The sequence below is a fragment of the Mytilus edulis genome, chromosome 13 (genome assembly GCF_963676685.1).
Source record: "Mytilus edulis chromosome 13, xbMytEdul2.2, whole genome shotgun sequence".
Taxonomy (NCBI): domain Eukaryota; kingdom Metazoa; phylum Mollusca; class Bivalvia; order Mytilida; family Mytilidae; genus Mytilus; species Mytilus edulis.
In genome coordinates, this window is record NC_092356.1 from 56966292 (window position 1) to 56986616 (window position 20325).

Sequence of the window (20325 nt, forward strand, 5' to 3'; positions counted from 1 at the left end):
GTCTCTTTCATGACTTCTGGTCCATGTTTGGCATGTTGGTAGTTATGAAGGGTGAACATTATTGACAGTCATCTATAACAAAGTTTATCACAGGATTGAGTTTTTTGTCCAAGTGTATTATTAACATGCATGCTTTGCTTTGAGCTCAGTTCATTGGTATGCATGCAAATGCATTTTTTGTGAAGTTAACAAACTCACATCTGCACGTGATCTTCTGCCGAAAGAAAGATGATTAAAACTGTCAGCACAAGAAGTTTTACCATCCATTCAATGTAAGTATTTATGGGGAGATTACAGCATTTTATTTACACTTGAACGATATATTTTTTGTCCAGAAGCCAAATAAAAAAGCATATCATGCAATGATACTTGTGCTACTAAAATTATGATGCTAGGTGGTTTTGTAACATTTTTAAACATATGTGCTGCCTGCTGATGAGTCCTTAGTGTAAATGATCATTATTTTTTTTTACTTAATAATATATATACCCACAGTGTAGATACTATTCTGTACGCTATCCGGAAGTCGCGATTTTCGAAGCGATGATTTCCAACTGGCTAACAGGACGGTTTTGCCTACGGTAACTTTTCTCATCATTTGTTTACTCCTATATCTACAAAGTACTTTGAACATCTTTTAGGTATATATATAGCATCATAAATATGAGTAACTGTAACAAAAACATGCATTAGAATATAAAATATACGTGTGCATCACATCAACTTGGTAGAAAAAAGTGAAATTGATGGACAATTTTGCTCTCGTAGTACAAAGCAAATAATCTTTTATTGCAAATATTTGTATCAGTTTACAGTTAAATATATACTGTTTCAATATTCTTTTCGTATTTAATTAGAATATTTGTATTTCCAATAAAAAAATGTTTTCCTTGAGGATCCCAAAATATATTACTGTACGATCAGTCTAGAACTGACTGTATTCTAGAAGCGATTTCAGATTTTTTCACTGCATGACCAGTCGTGATTTTGAAGAAAAAACAACAGCAATTTGAAGGTATATACGTGTATATGTGATATTATGAACTATCCAGGGAACTATAACATGTAATTACTTTCATCAGACAATACAAATATATTTCTGATGAATTTTTTAGACGGCAAAATAATTGTAGTTTTGTTCCATCAGTCTAATCTAAAATCAAATGCCTAAAAAGTAATGCATGATTCGCTTGTGGACTTTGTAATAGTGTATTGTTACAGTTAACTGTTTAGCTATTACATTTTTAAAGATTATTTACACCGTCCGCCGTTGACCAATTGATGATAACATAAATCAAGCTTGTCTCTTTTAAAATAACAAAAAAATGGATAAAGACAGCTTTGCGCAAGGGGATAATTCATGTCATATAATTTTGGTAAGTTTACAGAAATAGAAGGTCCATAATGCATTAGTCGAGTAAAAATGGAGCAATTTCAGAAAACTTTAATGATTGGTTTAGGAGGTGTTGGAAATACCTGATGGGTGCCCCCATATAATGCAATGTTCAAGTCCGTATCTTATATAAAGCAACCCCATAAAAGGTTTTTACTAAAATTCGAAATAGACGGTGCACAATACAGTCATTATCATTTATGATAAGGAAACCGAATAAGATTAATTTATAGTTATATCAGTGACGGATTCAAAAAAAGGGGATCCGGCAGTTTGAAAGCATTTTTTAACTATCAATGCATTTGTATGGGAACATATATTTGGAATCCCCTTTTCTCCTGGATTGGACCCCCTCTCCATTTAAAAATGACCGGAACCCCCATTGTATATTAACTGGTTTATGAGAAGATGCGCTTACAAAACCGGCGAAAGATATTGTACCGGTCCAACGGACGAACGGAAAGACGGACTTCTTTATCACTATAACCCCTCGCTTGACAAAGTGGTGTACAATTGAGACAGCTCTACATCTTAAACAAAGTGAAGGAACTGTGATATATACAGTACGGTCTCGAATGTGTGTAAATGCATGCATTTTTATATAACAACTCAATCTGTTTTTGTACAATTTTAAGAATAACGGAGGACATTTCTGAAACTTATATACTAGTATACATCAAACCTTTCTCTTATATTAGCAACATTTAAACATCCTTATACTTAATGTAATAAGTCGAGTACACCCTATCAAGCTAAAACATGTTTCATTAGTTTTCAGGATGTGAATGTATTAAAATATATTTGTGTTATTTAGAAAAATGCCACCTTCTAATGTATCGTAAATAACTTTGAAATCACTACTAGAATACAGTGACATAAAGACTGATCATACAGTTTTAGAATATACAAGCGAGACTGGTCGTACAGTGAGAAATTCAAACAAGTGTAATTTTCTTATTTCTGGCTTCAAAGATCTGGTTGAAACTTTTACCACCACTTGAAATATACTTCATTTAGTTAATTAAGTCAGGTTTTTACGTTAATTTGTACACTAAGAGGGTAAAAAAATTGTTGTTAGGTTCGCCGACTGATTTTTCTTAGTGATGCAATTGAAAATCTCTTGATTAAGGCAAAGATACGAATAATGAATGTGCGGAATTTAATTCTAAACCATTTGAGAATATCGATGTCAGCTGAATTAATCATTAAGCAATGTACAGATGATCAACTTACCGTTTAATTCAGTATACCCATCAAATTTAAAATGTGATCCACAAAGTTCTCGCTTCGAAAATCGCGACTTCCGGATAGCGTACAGAATAGTATCTACACTGTGATACCGGTCATGTTAGTAAGTATAAACATTTTTTTAATCCGTTTGTCCTTCAATCCTGTTCATATATCTAAAAGAATTTTAATCAGTTTATAGGATTGATCAGCATCTGTATTGGACTCTGCTTTATCTGGTATATCATCGTCGCTTAAAACCATAATATATATTAAATTTCCACATTAATTACAAACAAAATCTTTTATCAATGATACTGGGAAGATCCTGAACAATTTTTCATTTCTATGAGGACAAACCTAAGTAGGAAATGACCACCTCAAAGGAACATAGATAGAACCACACAAATGTTACATGCATGCAGGTTCTCGAACACCATACTTCAATTACATGTATATCAGACAGAACTGTATCTAATGTGGTCCTTTTCTTATATTGAGTTTTTGCTGCTATCTAAAATCAAATTTTGGAACTAATTTTATCGGAATTATTTGGCAATCCTTCAAATCTTTTGCCTCTTCAGGTAAATTATCCAGCGTTGGAGCACACTCAGCTAATTTAAATGTTAATGTATTCACACTTAATAGAAGTTATTTCAAAGTTGAATGTTGAAATGAAACGCTGCACATACGGGGCGCCGAATGGGACTCTTGTGATTTTGTCCTAAAAATTCAATTTTGTACGGACAAAAATGACTTTTGTTCAACAAAAATGAGTTCAGTTATACAAAATTTGTAACATACTACAAAAGTCAATTTTGTGATACAAAATTATCTTTCAGTGGACAAAAGTCACTTTTGTCATGACAAAATTCATTTTTGTTACACAGACTTGACTTTTGTTACCTAATTTGAAATTAGGGCGACAAAAGTCAATTTTGTATGCAAATTAGTAAAGTTTGGATTCTGTGAACTAATTTGCATACAAAATCGACTTTTGTTACACAAAATTGACTTTTGACAAAATTGAATTTTGTCTCACAAAATTGAAACAAAATTCAATTTTGTCAATTTTGTTTCACAAAAGTCAATTTTGTCAATTTTGTCTCACAAAAGTCGATTTTGTCGTCACAAAAATGACTTTTGTGAGACAAAATTGACAAAATTGAATTTTGTCTCACAAAATTGAGACAAAATTCAATTTTGTCAATTTTGTCTCACAAAAGTTTTGTGAGACAAAATTGACAAAATTGAATTTTGTCTCACAAAATTGAGACAAAATTCAATTTTGTCAATTTTGTCTCACAAAAGTCAATTTTGTTGTCACAAAAATGAGTTTTGTCGCACAAAATTGAATTTTGTCTTCACAAAAGTCGATTTTGTGAGACAAAATTGACAAAATTGACAAAATTGAATTTTGTTTCACAAAAGTCAATTTTGTCTCACAAAAGTCAATTTTGTCTCACACAATTGACTTTTTGTGTTTTAATTTCCATATTAGGTAACAAAAGTCAATTTTGTATGCAAATAAGTTTATATTTGCATACCTATTTGACAAAATTGACTTTTGTCATGACAAAACTGAATTGTGTCTACAAAACGGAATTTTGCCTACAAAACTGAATTTTGTTTACAAAAATTAATTTTGTCATCATAAAATTGAAGTTCTCATAAAACAAATCTGTATCACATAGTTTTGTAAGACAAAAATGATTTTGTTATGACAGAATTGAATTTTGTACAAAACCACAAGAGTCCCATTCGGCGCCCCGTAGCACATGCACAAAATTTATTTACAGGAATGTACATAATATGTACAGGAAGCACTCGCAGTACGTTGGCCAATGTGTAGATTTGATATTCAAAGCAAGTTCTAGCTTAATGAAATCTATGAAAGGCCCCGTCAGCACAGTCTTGATTGACCTATAATGGGTTACTTTTACAGATAATGATTGTTACTTGGATGGAGAGTTGTCTGATTGGCACTCATACCACATCTTCCTATATATATTGAACATTAAAATTCAATATTAAAAAAAGGCACTGCTATTTTCAGTATTTGGTACAGGTTGGCTCTCACTGGACACATCAACTTAACATAGAACCATATGGGGAATAACCAGAAAACTCTTTTTGTCAGAAACACTGTTTAACATACGTACTTATAGCTGACTATGCGGTATGGGCTTTGCTCATTGTTGAAGGCTGTACGATGACCTATAATTGTTAATGTCTGTGTCATTTTGGTATCTTGTGAACAGTTGTCTCATTGGCAATTATACCACATCTTCTTTTTTTTATGTACTATCCATACTGATCTGTGTCCACACTTGTACACCTAACAATAATTCTATGAACCAAATATAAATTAAAAATTATTACTAGTTCATGAGAAACTGTCCCCATAAACAAGATTAAACCATGACACTGAAGTCAAGGTTAGATGAACCAAGTCAAACGAAAATGTCCAGTGTACCAGGACAAATGAGCACAGCAGACAGATCCGGCCTCATATGGTAACAGAAAAATAGTGCAGATTTAGTCAAACCAAAGTAAAAGTACTCAAACCAAGGCCGTAACTACCCTTGAGGCAAGTGAGCAATTGCCTCACTAAAATTTCGACACTAATTTTTTTTTTAAACATATATATAAATATAATAATCGTTTGTTGTTCTGTCTCAACCTTAATTTCTATAACTTGTCATCACTCCTTTTAAACTATTCTTCCTGGATATAACTCAGCATCTCAACGGGTGATGTTTCCCGATTACATTAACCTAGTAACGATAATCATCATGGATCTCTAGTTAAAAACAGGCTCTTGCAGAAAAAGGAAAAGTGACACTGAAGGTAAAGAAGGAATAATTCTAGTAAACTAGTTTTTTTTTGTGAACAGAATCTGAGTATTGCATATAACTTCATTAGAACAATCCAAAAACGATAAGTAGACTGACAAATCAAGTACTGGTCTTCGGAAAGGGGCAGTCCTGTCTGCGTATTCATTTCTCCGTTTCACCAACTTTTGACAAATCAAGTACTGGGCATCGCAAGGGGACAGTCCTGTCTGCGTATTCATTTCATGAACTTTAATCTTTCCCTTTACAGATAAATAAAATATAAATAATAAGAAACATGCATGGATTAGTTTTTATCCATGTTTCTTTAACCTTAAAAATTGAAAGAATATCCCATATTCCAGTTTGATATTATTGAGGAATGGTAGAACCTTTAACACAGGATTTTGTCTTTACTTATTCGGGACTACGGAATTTCGTTTCTTTATATTCGGGGTTTCGGAATCGAACACCCCAACCCCCAACCCTAAATTTATAGATTCTGGAACTAAAATACCACCAACTATTTCCAGAAATAATTTGAAATTATGGACCTACATGTAAACGTCAAAAACTCCATTCCAATTCCCCTGTACCCATATCATATATACTTACTCTAGATAGAATCATATACATATATCTTATCTCATTATATCCCTAGTTTGTCTACTCTTTGTCAGCGTAAAAGCGAGTTTAATATGTTGTAACTGCGACTGTATGGTGGTGCTTACAGGAAAGCTTAATTTCCTTTTGCAAACAAAACTGTTACTACCGATGCTGCTACCGAATTGTTGATGGAGAAGGAATTGTAAGAAGACATTGATCATTGTGTTGATGATGGTGATGATAATGTGCTACCTTTAGAAACACTGACTACCCTGAAACGACTGAAAACTTGGAACAGAGCATGCATGAGTGGCGAGAGATTGTGCGGTCTTGCCATGCTCCCTTCATCGCGATAAGGATATCAGCAGACCAAATTATGATTCTGAAACGATTTGACTGAATCGATGTTTGTTCTATGTTCTGGCAGCAGACTCAAATCAGTGATATTTGGATGATTATCTAACACATAAATTAAATAAAGTTGTTAAAAATTTGGTGTAAGTAAAAGTCTTAAAATATGAAAAATTTATATAAAAAGTGTCCAAATTCAAATCATTATGAAACACTCTAAAAATGCCTAGAATGCAGGATTTTGCACCATTCATTTCATACCCTCCAAAAAAAAATTTCGCCTCGCTTCGCCTCGCTTCGCCTCGCTTCGCTCGGCTCAATTATTTTGCCTCACTAAAATAAGATGCCTAGTTACGGCCTTGCAAACAAAACTACAGTATGAAGTATTAAAAAAAATCTAGATTTAATCAGCAGCTATTGTTGAAAAGTACAAACGAGATGCTTACCTGGTATTTGAAGTGGAAATGAGACCTCCAGTTACAAATAGCTCATGTACTTATGTTTTGCTGTTCACACTCATCCTAGTTCCTTAAGTTTACTAGATAACCACAGAAAAAGAAACCCGAAACAATTGACATTTCAGGGGCAACAACTTCCAGATAGGTTGTCAAAAATAAATATTTTTAAGTTTTCAGAGAAAATAAAAAAAGAAAGATAAAATTGAAAAACTGTTATTTCAGGGACAATAACTTCAAACGGTTAATAGATTTTTTAGAAACTTTCAGATTAGACACATCTTATTTTCCTCATTTTAAACCCAAGTCCAACAAAATCCCAGACAAATTTCAAAACTGGGGCATGTTGGTCATAATAGATTTTTCAGGGACAATAATTCCAAAACAGGTTCATTGGTAAACTTTTCTCCTGTTTTTGGGTAAATACATTTGTTCATGTAGATTTGTTTATTGCAATCTTCACTTTTAATCTAACTCCTTCAGTTTGGAAGATAAGTCAATAAATTAAATTGTTGATTTAACAAAGAAACTATGCAAAACAATCAAGGTTAATGTACCATGACAGAAAGTTGTAGAGCAAAATTACTTCTGTAAATAAGAAATGGACCTTTAAATATACTGTGGATTCGTTTATTTTCGTGGGTATCAATTTTCGTGGATTGCTGAAAACGTGCATATTCGTGGATATTTGATTTCGTGGTTTTACTAATATCTGTATGCACAGCCTATTGAAAATATGTTATTCGTTGAACATTTGAATTCGTGGTTCACCTATACCCACAAAAATTGGTATCCAACAAATAATAATGAATCCACAGTACCAAAAATACAAACTTTAAAACGTAATCTATGCAAACATTTCAATGGACCATGTTAAGGAGGATGGACAAATATACCAGTAATCTCCATGGAAATAGGTCATGTATGCTTTTTTCAACTATACAAAATTTCATTGTTTTACCATAAGTGGTATATCTTACATTATCCTGGAGATGGTTCCAAATAATCCCTATGGAAATAAGATGTGACCTTTCTTATAGAATAATATGCCAAACATCATTGACCTTTCACTTGTGGTTCCACATAAAATGACTTAAATTACAAACTAAAACATGCAAACTTAGCAAAGATTCATTTAAAAGACCGACTGAGGGGTGTGGCCAAATAATCTCCATAGAACTGAGATTCTTATACAGGTGCAAACAAAATATTAATGACCTTTAATATGCAGTTCTTTAAGTTAGCTAATCACAAACTATGCCAAAGTAATGCTTTTTCAAGTTCATTCCAGGGGCAATACTAGAAATAAAAACAAGTCAGCAGATTATTTTAAATATTTCTGGGTTGGAACAGCTCATGTCATGAATACTGTTCCCTTGTTAGTTTTTTATCTTTGCTATATAGTTATTTTTTGTTGCCTATTAAAGCTAAAGTTTGACCAAGATGTTCTATTTTTAACCACAATGGCAATGTTCTTTGATAAGTCTAAACAAACCTCAAACTTCATAGATGAAGCAGAAAGATTTACTTTTAATCCATATAGCAGTTTCTGACATTAGGTATTAAAAAATATTTCCTGGACAACAAATGATGGCCTGAATGTAAGATGTTGGCAAAGTGATGGCAAAGGCTAGCATGTGAGGCAATCTGCAATTTACGGTATACATGCAATGATTTTATTTACCAAATATAGGTGACTTATGTTCTAAAAATTTTAAAAATCACAAAATTAAAAAAATCTTTGGCATTTTTATACAGGTATTGTTTTTTGAAAATGATGTAAAACTAACTATGCCACATGGGAATTTCAAACCTTTAAGCATCTTAAGTCCGACATTCTACCAAATCAGATGCAGGCGATACTTAAAGGACAATAATTACGTCTAGTTTGTATACATTGAATAGAGATAATGGGTGTATATATCTATGAAACAGGAAACTCTTACAAAAAACATATAAATGTTTGTATCTATTTATTTTGAATGAGATAACTGTACAAACAATCGATTCATGGATTTCAACAATATCAATAACAATAAAATATCACCAACAAATCACATGTCGATGATAATAAAAATACGGAAACTATCTTAAAAATATTTCTGTTTAAAAAATACAACAATTTCTGTCTTGAGTAAAAAAATAAAATACTTTATCAATTAAATTCTGCTTTGTTACATCTTTTTAAGTTTCTTGTTTAGTGTAATTATTATGGACAGTTATCTTTTCAGTAAAAGAATGATTTTGTAACATTGAAAGTCATACCAAACAAAGTTAAATATATAGGCTGATATGAATTTTTGTTTCAATCTACTTTTAATAGTTAATGTAATATTTGGAAACTGGGATACAAGAAAATTACCACACGAATCCGTTGCCCAATCTATATAATAAAATTAGACAGATTCAGCAAAACATAGATCTTTCCTCGTTATGAAATGATATACATGATATGTACAAATGTAGATATATATAATTTGTAAAAAAATCTTGTTTGATATGTTTAACAACTATAAAATTGTAGAAAGGAAATTATATACATATAAAAAGGTCATAATTTAAAGGAATGTCATGAAAGTGTGAACATCTTTATATCAAACTAATGCAGACATGATTATTTAGTACACCCTTGTTTCTGGTATAAATTTCATTGATATTGTAAAAAAATCTTTTTGATGATTCAAATCAAAAAAAGAAGAAAAATATTGTTTCGTTGCTTGCAAAATTAAATATTTTTGTATGTCAAATTTTTTTCAATTAAGGTAAATCTGAATTATTAATCATTTGTGTAACTAAAGTTTGAGATTTAAAGTAAGCCTGCATTGAAAACAGTTCAACCAAGAGTAGACAAAAATTGAATAACATTTCAATGAAATGGTTCCTAAAAATAAATAACACAAATGAGGTATCTATTGTATGCAACATTTGAAATATTAGCAAAATCATTATTTTACTTTATAACTTCATTCTACTTTCAGAAAGTCAAATTTTTGTATTTAGTTTTATAACAATTTTATCTTTAATATTCATCTTTAAAAAACAAGCAGTCTAACAATAAAAAATTAAAATCATAAAATTTCTCAATTCATCCCTTTTAAAAATCACTTATAAAAAATGAAGGAGTTTTAAGTTAAAAAATAATGTCATATAGAATCAAAGAAATGTAATTTTTCAAACTGAATCCATAAATTAACTTTAAAAACATTTTATAAATTTTGCATTTATATAGTAAAAAGATGTAAAACTATGTACATTTCAAAATTCAGCACTAAAATTATGTTGGAATTGATTAAAATACTGAAAAAAGTCGGGGAGAAAACCATTTTACAATATATTTGTGATGGTTTTCTGTCATATTCACAAAATTCTTAACTAAAATGAGTAAAAGTTAAAAATAGCTCTGCATTTCTTTGTTATACAAGTACCCTGAAACTATGTGTGAAATTCATTTTGAAATATACTTCAAAGAAAAAGTTATATCTTTATGATTCTAATTTTGCTCCAGTTTATAATTGTGAAGCAGGATTGTCATAAGCGTAAGCTGCTTTTCCAATGTCTGTAAATTGTGTGTCAGCATTGTATAATTTTTCCTTGGTATTAGGTCCCCAGTCAGCTGCTGGTGTTGTTACTATTCTAAGTCTCTGTAAATAGAAATAATATGTGGTTAAGTTGATGTTTGGTGCAATAATATGTGGTTAAGTTGACATTTGGTGCAATGTTATCTACAGTGGTTATCAAACTAGAGGCTCTAAAAAGCCTGTGTCGCTCACCTTGATCTTTGTGCATATTAAACAAAGGACAGACGACAAAATTGTGTTTTGGTGTTGGTGATGTGTTAGTAGATCTTACTTCACTGGACATTCTTGCTGCTTACAGTTATCTCTATCTATAATTATTAATTTGACCCAGAAGTGACAGTTGAAAATAATTTGTAAAAATTTACATAATTTACAAAACTTACAAAAGTTGCTAAAAATTTACTATAAAGGGCAATAACTCCCTAAGGGGTCAACTGACCATTTTGGTCATGTTGACTTATTTTTAGGTCTTACTTTGCTGTACATTAGAGCTGTTGACAGTTTATCTCTATCTATAATAATATTCAAGATAATAACCAAAAGCTGCAAAATTTTCTTAAAATTACCAATTCAGGGGCAGCAACCCAACAAAAAGTTGTTCGATTGGTCTGAAAATTTCAGGGCAGTAGATCTTGAACTAATGAACAATTTTATCCACAGCAGATTTGCTCTGAATGCTTTGGTTTCAGAGATATGAACCAAAAGCTGCATTTTACCCTATGCACTATTTTTAGCCATGTCGAACATCTTGGTTCAAAGGCAGGGTCATCGGACACATTTTTCAAACTAGAAACGGGTTGTCTGATTTGTCTGAAAATTGGAGAGCAGATAGATCTTGACCTGATAAACAATTTTACCCCATGTCAGATTTGCTCTAAATGCTTTGGTTTCAGAGATATAAACCAAAATCTACATTTTACCCACATTTTTCAAACTAGATGGCCACAATCTATTGTTAGATTGTGGCCAAGTTTGATTTAATTTGGCCCAGTAGTTTCAGAGGAGAAGATTTTTGTAAAAGTTAACGACGACGACGGATGCAAAGTGATGAGAAAAGCTCACTTAGCCCTTCGGGCCACGTGATTTAAAAAGTAGATTACTGTGAACCAATTATTATTCATGGACTCATTTATGATGATTGAGAACTAATTTTCATTGGTTTTGTATGGACAGTAAAACCAAAAATTCTTTGAAAACAATATTGCATTTCACGGTGAGCAACTCTCACAAAGAAGACTTTTTGATCTGTTTCTGTCCGGTTTCAAAGTACAACTTAGTCACCTGATAAATTAAATTGCAATCTTACACATGTATCCAATATTTTGTTGAATCATTTTTTTATTTTTAAATCCAACATTGTGCTATTTTTAAAGCAACATTGCCAAAAAACAAATAATTACATATAATTTAACATTTCAGTGTATACTCACTTCAGTGACTTTCCCAGGAGTGATGATGAATTTATAAACAAAGTACAAAGGTATAGGACATAACACTATGGCAGTCACACACCATCCAATAATCTGGGCGAATTCTGGGAAAAATACTCCATCTTTTACTTTAGGTGGTACATACTCGATTAGACGGTATGCAAACAGACCCTGTAATGTAAAGTCAACATGATACATAAGCAATGGTTAAAATATTACTTTAATTTAAGTACATAGTCAATCTCATAGTATACAAACAGACCATGTAGCTTTTCCCAACAACATGAATTGTCAAAAATCTGTAAAATTTATTCAATATGAGCAGTGACAACAAGTATTAATGAATGAAATATAGAATAGTCTTAAAATATTATTTTACACTATATAAGACCTCCTCTTTTCTTTTATTCCTAGATGCATGGTGTTTAATTTATTTATAGTTTACTAAATGTTTTTGTTTATTTTGCTTGAACCTTTCTTTTTTTCCAGAGAAGTGGGATTTTGTACTGAACATGGCATGTTGTGGAATTTTGTGCTGTTTTTTATCACAATATAGCTATATAGGCCCTTAGACAATTGAGCATTTTGATCTCTGCTGTGTTCCTTTTTAGCAGTACCTATAGCTATGCACAATACAATTAAATAGGAAGTATAAAAATGTTAAGAAGAGTATATTTGACAAGATATCAAATACTCATAAAAACATTTTTGAATAGTTTTACATTGTTATTTCAGGGCCTTTTATAGCTGACTATGCAGTATGGGCTTTTCTCATTGTTGAAGGCAGTACAGTGACTTATAGTTGTTAATTTCTGTGTCATTTCGGTCTCTTGTGGTGAGTTGTCTCATTGGCAATCATATATCTTTTTTTATATTTCCTGATTTACAGATTATTTTAAAAATATCTAAAAGTTTTATACATAGAGTAAAGATGATTAAACCTGAAATTCTGTATATTCATAAATTTTGAATGCATTTATTATTGTGATTTTTTTGAAATTAATTAATGCAATTAAGGCTTATCTGCATAAATATATATGCATCAGATGTCATAATGTGTGTAACTATTGCAATCACACCCAGTCCTCGCAATAATTTCTGAACAGTATATTACTTACCCCAATAAGAAGTGGTGAAGCTAACACCCAACAAAACAACCAATATGTTGTTGGTGCAGGGGTTTTACCCAACATAAATTCAATATCTTTTATAAATCTTGTCACTCCTGTGAAAAAAAGTAAACAAAACCATTTTTATTGGTATGAATAATTAATTTAAAGTATCTGATGAAAATGTTGGTTGTTAAGAATAAAGGGCAGATAACTCAAACTGAAATTTTTAAAACAAATAATAATATGGAACGGAAGAATTTTTGAGACTGAACAGAATAGCTTTGTACACATCAAGTGTGTTGTAGTGTAACAGCATGGCATTCTCTAAATTGTGCCATGGACTGAACATTCCTACTTCGACTAGACAATCATGTCTGAATGGTTTTACACTGCTCATTTATAGCTTGCTGTTCAGTGTGAGCCAAGACTGTGCTGTAGGCTGTACTTTGGCCTATAATGGTTTATAAATTGTGACATGGATGTAGAGTTGTCTCATTGGCACTCTTACCGAATCTTATTTCTTGGCCTATAATGGTTTATAAATTGTGACATGGATGTAGAGTTGTCTCATTGGCACTCTTACCAAATCTTATCTCTTGATCTTCATATTTAGCTGCTTGATTTATGATAAATCTTGAAAATTGTTAAAAAAAAAAAACCCATCTTAAATTCATTTGGCCATGAATATTTTTGTTGATTTAAAGTTTATGGTTCATTCATATGTTCATAAAGAAACATGATGTTCATCTTCATTTAAAACCCTTTTAATTTCCTTGTTAAAAAAAAATAAGACAGACTTACCATAAACCCAAAGTACGGATACACATTCACATGTGGCTACACACAATACAGAGAAATCAGCACCATAACTGTCCATTAATCCTACTATGTAATCTCCTGTCTGTAAAATAAATATAACACCATGTAAAAATAACACTGAGTATAATGTTTGCATGCAACTGGTAATTCATTAGAAATGACAGTTTCTTTGAGAGATAATCTCATCAATTTCTACACTAAACAATATCTTCTGCAAAAATAATTCAAAATATTTTAACAACTATATAAAAAAAATTCTAAGGTCGGATTGTTGTCTCTTTGACACATTCCCCATTTCAATTCTCAATTTTATATGGACTTTATATTTTTTCAAATTCTTTATGTTATTTTATCTTGTGCTATGTACTTTCAGCCTTTAAAGTGTTCTTATTAAACTAAAATACTGAAAAAATTGTCACTTTGGTGTCCTCTGTATCTTTTCAAAGGAGTAGGTTCAGTAAGACCCCTTTATGGCCCCAAAACATAGCAGTTTTGCAAAATTGTTAAAATGTCAACTTTAACCTATTTATAAGAAAGTAAATTACATCCGTTACATACATATGGGCTGTTTTTTTTTACAATACAATGCACATATATCAGATACTAGCATCATTAAGTCATTAAGTCATGCAAAATTACTGATAATTTTAGCATTTGAAATGGATTGAATCTACTAAACAGACACTTAGGTGTTTGAAAAGTGTCCAAAATCTTTCATCAGATGAACCTGAAATTTGGGGCCAAAATCAGCCCTTATCGACTCCTTGTATCAGGTAATATTTTGTACTCTTCTAGCCTTAGCCTTGGTAAAAAACATCTTATATTGTCCTTCAAAACATCTTATATTGTCCTTCAAAACATCTTATATTGTCCTTCAAAACATCTTACATTGTCCTTCAAAACCATATCATTGATTACAACTGATTTAAAATTTCTTTACATTGATTTATTCACATTTGTTTATAAAAAAGAACCTTCTTTCTATAGTGTTAATAAAAAATAGTTCCAGAGTTATTTCCCCTCTATTGCAACTATTGTTTTTTTGGTTTTTTTTTTTTTTTTTTAGAATTTTCAATGATACATTTCATATCATTTAAATGGAAAACAGACATTTCGTTTAAGGGCAGAAAATCAAACAATTACTGTTCAAGAAATAAATACACATGTAACTTTTATAGCTACTGGTGTTACACAAGGCAAAACCAAAAAGAAACACACAACCAAAACAATACACATGTACAAATGTATGTGACTTTTATACTTATCATTGCGACACATGGCAAAGCCAAGAAGAAACACACAATTAAACAATACACATGTGACTTTTATACTTACTGGTGTAACACATGGTAAAGCCATAAAGAAACATATCACTCCCAAACCAATACACATGTGACTTTTATATTTTCTGAGTTTTGGGAACTCGTCCTGTATACATGTCAAAACTGTTTCCAATAAAGCAAACTGCAAAAAAATATATTAGATATCATATATGTATTTGAATACAAAAAACAAAACTTGAAAAGCATTAACTTTATTCGTTTCATAGTAATCTATGAATAGATTTTTACAATCCTATCTTATGAACTGGACTCATTGGTATTCATGTGGGTACCAGTTCTTAACAAAATACAAGTTTCTCATTGGTTTGCATAGAAATAGTCCACAACAATATGATACTATTTGTAATAATTATTCCTTAAAATTTAAAAAAAAATGATTCCGCAGTATTATAATCATTGCCCACATTTCAAAATAATGTAATTGATAATATTCAACTTTTTTTTATTTTATTAAGAGTATAAGACAAAATCATCATCACAAATATAATAGTTATTTCCAGTCAAAAATAAGAAAAAAGTCTGGGTCCTATGCAAAATTTAACAGCAAAGAACTGCTGAAGTATATGAGCTGCGTCGGATTTTAAAAAACGACCTTATGCAAATAAGTATCTGCCATTATCAATGCATCTGTTAACTTATTGAGGGTTAAAAAATATCTTGATGCAACGTCTGTAGGTTGCACTTTGTAAATACAGCTGTTTCTCAAACCACGCCTCTTTTGGGGAGATTTAGAATATTCATAGAAAATTAATTTTGTTTACATACTGGTTCCCAGTAATGCTCTCTGTGTTCCATCTCATAGAGACATAACTTGGGAATGTTACCAGTAAATATACATGTGCATAGTGTTTACATTGAAATCTGTGGTAACCCTTCATTCGAGGTAGGGGTAGTTAAGAAAATTAGTGTTAGTTTAAACTCTGAAAAGTTCAGGGCATATAAACGTTAAAAATATGCCACACAGCCAGATATTTTGACCTTTGAAAAAAATTGTAGTGCATATCAACTTTCAATTCTAGGATAAGATTTTTTTCAAATTTTCATAGTAAAAGTGGTATAGTTTTAGCCGTAAAAGGAGTTCCTATGGGAAATAGCATTGTCAATATTTACAGAAATGCAACCTGTAACTGTTTGGTTGATATAAGAACCTACTAAACAGACCAACATTCCTCTTTGATATCTTATTTGAATGTTCCAAAACCAACAAAGACTTATATGTGCACTTACATAAGGTTGATTTCTATCTGAAGCAGCTCATATATTACCATTAACAAAAAGGTTAAAAAGGGAGATAATTCTATACAAAACTATCTTACCTCACTGTCAAGTCCAAGTGTAAACAACATGAAGAAAAACAAAACAGACCATAATTGAGGTAGTGGTAGGTTAGACAATGCCTCAGGGTAGGCTACAAAGGCTAATCCATAACCTGTAACAGAAAATTTTTTTTTTTTATTTGGAACTAGAAGAATTTTGATTGTTTCAACAGATTTTAAACTGAGGATCATTTTTTCAATTGTTGTGATAGTCTCAATGGTACCAAATTCAAAAGATTTCATCATCTGATTATAATCTAAATAAAATATGAATTTAAATTTTAAAATAGCTATTCAAATAAAGACTCTCATGTCTAAATCTATTTAAATAGCTCGACAATGTATTTAAAAGTTACATGCTCTCTCCTTAAAGAGATTAAAAAAGAAGAAAAACATCTTTTCTTACCTCCCCTAGCAACTTCTGAGACTTCAAGTCCTGTTTTCTTAGCTAATGCTCCAAATGTTGTAAAAATGACAAAACCAGCAATTATACTGGTAACCAGATCCATTACAGCGATTAACAAGGCATCACTATAAATATAAACCCATATAAATATGACATCCCTATTTGAACAAAACAGGATATATAGACTGTGCTACGGTACAGATATAGCTAAAAATAAAACAGGATATATAGACTGTGCTACGGTACAGATATAGCTAAAAATAAAAGAAGAATGTGTCCCAGGATACATATGCCCTGCTCAAGCTTTGCAATTTCCAAGTTAAAAGGGGCATTACTCTAGAACAGTATACAACTTGCTGCCTAAATTATCTCAGTCTGCATGTTAAAGTTTTTAGCACTGTGTATGAGTTTCATAAAATTTGGAAAAGGCAATCAAATGATTGCTGCAACTAAAATGGGATGGACAGAAGTTAGTAATATGTCATAATTTAAAAAAAAATAACTGACATGGTCATCTCATTTCCGTCAGTCATATTTGATTAAATAAATAAAGATGCTGTAATGATTTCTGAAAATAAATCTTACCCATATACATTGTTACTAAATTTGTTGTAACTTCCGAACATTATAATTCCACCAAAGGATACACTGAGAGAGAAAAACATCTGTCCTGCTGCAGCAACCCATACCTATAATAAAAAATTCGTAAGGGTTCCACGGAACCCAATGTCTCGCCTACTTTTGCTGTTAATTGCAGACTCAACAAAAATGAGGAAAAACATCAATAAAAATTTCCCTCTCGATACTGTCGTTTGATTGAAAGAAGCTTCCAAGTTTGGTAAAAAATCCAGGATAGTTTATGAATCTAATAAATGTTTTATAAACTTTAACTGCAGACTGTATGCAATGTTAACTGGAAGAAAAACCAAGTCCATTTATAAGTAAAATACGGAAAAAGTGAATTTTTTTTTCACAAAATTTACTTCTGAATAATATCTTATGATCAGAAACAAGCTTATGTCTAAGTTTGGTAGAAATCCAGGATAGTTTAAGAACATTATAAAAATTTTAAAAACTTAAACCACAGAGTGAATGTTTTGTTTCTGGCCAAAAAAATAAGTCCATTTATAAGTAAAATACGGAAAAGTGGAAATTTATTTTTACAAAATTTTCTTCTTGATACTATCTTATGATCATAAACAAGCTTCTGTCCAAGTTTGGTACAAATCAAGGATAGTTTATGAAAGTTATTAAAATTTTAAAAACTTTAACCACAGAGTGAATGTAATGTTTCCTCGCAGAAAAACTAAGTCCATTTATAAGTAAAATACGGAAAAAATGGAATTTTATTTTTACAAAATTTACTTCTGGATACTTTCTTATGATCATAAACAAGCTTCTGTCCAAGTTTGGTAGAAATTCAGTATAGTTTAAGAAAGTTATTAAAATTTCAAAAACTTTAACCACAGAGTGAATATTTGTGGACGCCGCCGACGACGACGCCGACGACGACGGAATGTAGGATCGCTTAGTCTCGCTTTTTCGACTAAAGTCGAAGGCTCGACAATAAACCATAAATGTCTTAACACATCATTATGAATAAAAAAAAGAATTTTCAAATTGCAGTAAAAATTTTCCATTTATAATCTTTTCAGGGCCCTAAAACATATTGTGGTACAAGACAGACATGGGTAGAGGAACTTTTAACAATATATCTCATAGTAAATCAGAGCTCCAGATAAGCTGCCTATTTGCGTGATCACGCAATAAAAATAATCGAAAACCCAATGCAATTACCCATTGCAGAGCTCTAAAACCCAATTCATGCAAAGAAAAACCCAATAATTTGTCAAAACCATGAGTTCTTCACGCTTTTAGTCGCTATCGTGTGGGTTATTTACCCTTATCTATTACATAGTCGTCGCGTAGATCTATTTTTATTAAATTAAAAATCAGAAATGCCCTTTCTTTCTAAAAATAGATTGTTGAAATGTTCCGTTGCTAAAAAGTACATGTGGTAAGGAAAACATTTTGATCTTCTCTGTCTTTATCCAATTAGCGTAAGCCATGTCGTCATAATTCTTTCCGTACTTCTCGGGATTAAACATAACAATTAGCAATGAATTAAAACGAAAGTAAATTTCTGGTAAAAACATTGAATAGAAGCATGTTTTAGTTTCCTTTTGAGAGGATTATGATGATAACACAACTCAGCTAGTGTTGTCAGGAAGCTTCCCTTGAACACACGGGGTCGTGCAATGGCACGTCCAGGCTTGTTTGCGTGACTTAACAATAACAGGGTTAGAACTCGTCAAAACTAAATCAGTTGAACATAAAAGGCCAAATCACTTATATGAAGTTCTAATAAGACTTGTCCCTTATAAGATTTATGTAAATAAAATTAGACAAAAACATTGTTTATTTTTAGTTCAAGAGTATATATAGTATATATGTCATTTTAGTAGTTGAGTAAACACAAACATTCAATATTGTGTAAATGAAAAAAAAACAATACATTAAGAAGTTTGGTTGTGAAAACCCCCATTTGATATTTGCTTGAGGGGTGACTTGGAATAAATAATGCAATTGTAAAACTATTTCACTCAATTAAATAAAAAATGGAGGGGTAAAAACCCCAATTTGTGAATTCTTATCTGGAGCTCTGGTAAATAGTCTGCAGTCAGGAATATCAACCCTCATAAGGTATCATTAAAACTCACAAGCTGAAATGCAACTTGTCTCCAGCATAGAAGTGAATTTTAATATAAAAGTATTAACTAATTAATCTTAAGGTGGTACCAAACACCTTGATTTAAAAATTTCATTGGATATATATATAGCAGTTATAGACACACTAATTCTGATCATTGAGAACCTAATATTTCCTTAACATACATAAAAGTATTAATACAACATTATTAAAACATTTAGCGATTTTTACAGAGTTATCTCCCTGTAGTGTTAGGTAACAACTGAAAAGAGTTACAAATCAATATAGGACTTCTCAAATTTTAGGTACCCATGGTATAAAAAAAAGACTATAATTAATTGACAATTACAGGGAATTGAATTTAAAACAAAATTCAGTACAATTGTCTATGATATAATGACCAAAATCTCTGTCACTATATCTTACAAGCATGACTCATATATACCTTCAGATCTGCAAGTTTGGACCATTCAGGTATCAAAAAATATTTTACTCCATCAATAGCACCATCTAGTGTAGCTCCTCGGATCAACAAAATCAACAAGATAACATATGGGAATGTGGCTGTGAAATATACTACCTGAAAAGATAAAAAGTATTAAGTACAAGTCTGCCTAAAAATGTCATTCAAGGTTTGAAAGCCTCAAAAAAATTTCATATTTTGTTGAAAATGCAAAGGTATATAAAAAGCTACCTATAATTTCTTTTTTAAGCCTAGGTCATAGGAAACAACCTCCTATATGGT

At 31.2% G+C, this 20325-nt stretch overlaps 1 protein-coding gene across 1 annotated transcript in view; it reads right to left on the reverse strand.

The window, feature by feature from the left end:
- Window positions 1-8822: 8822 nt before the first annotated feature.
- The window catches only part of LOC139501452 (sodium- and chloride-dependent neutral and basic amino acid transporter B(0+)-like), a 43773-nt gene continuing 32270 nt past the window's right edge, over window positions 8823-20325 (reverse strand). Inside the window, exons 7-15 of the mRNA XM_071290529.1 lie at window positions 20026-20160; window positions 17456-17559; window positions 16871-16995; window positions 16465-16577; window positions 15141-15269; window positions 13788-13887; window positions 12993-13099; window positions 11875-12045; window positions 8823-10507 (exon numbers count right to left, since the gene is read on the reverse strand). Coding sequence (XP_071146630.1) covers window positions 10373-10507; window positions 11875-12045; window positions 12993-13099; window positions 13788-13887; window positions 15141-15269; window positions 16465-16577; window positions 16871-16995; window positions 17456-17559; window positions 20026-20160 — 1119 coding nt within the window. The 3' untranslated portion in view covers window positions 8823-10372. The remainder of the gene's footprint in view (window positions 10508-11874; window positions 12046-12992; window positions 13100-13787; window positions 13888-15140; window positions 15270-16464; window positions 16578-16870; window positions 16996-17455; window positions 17560-20025; window positions 20161-20325) is intronic.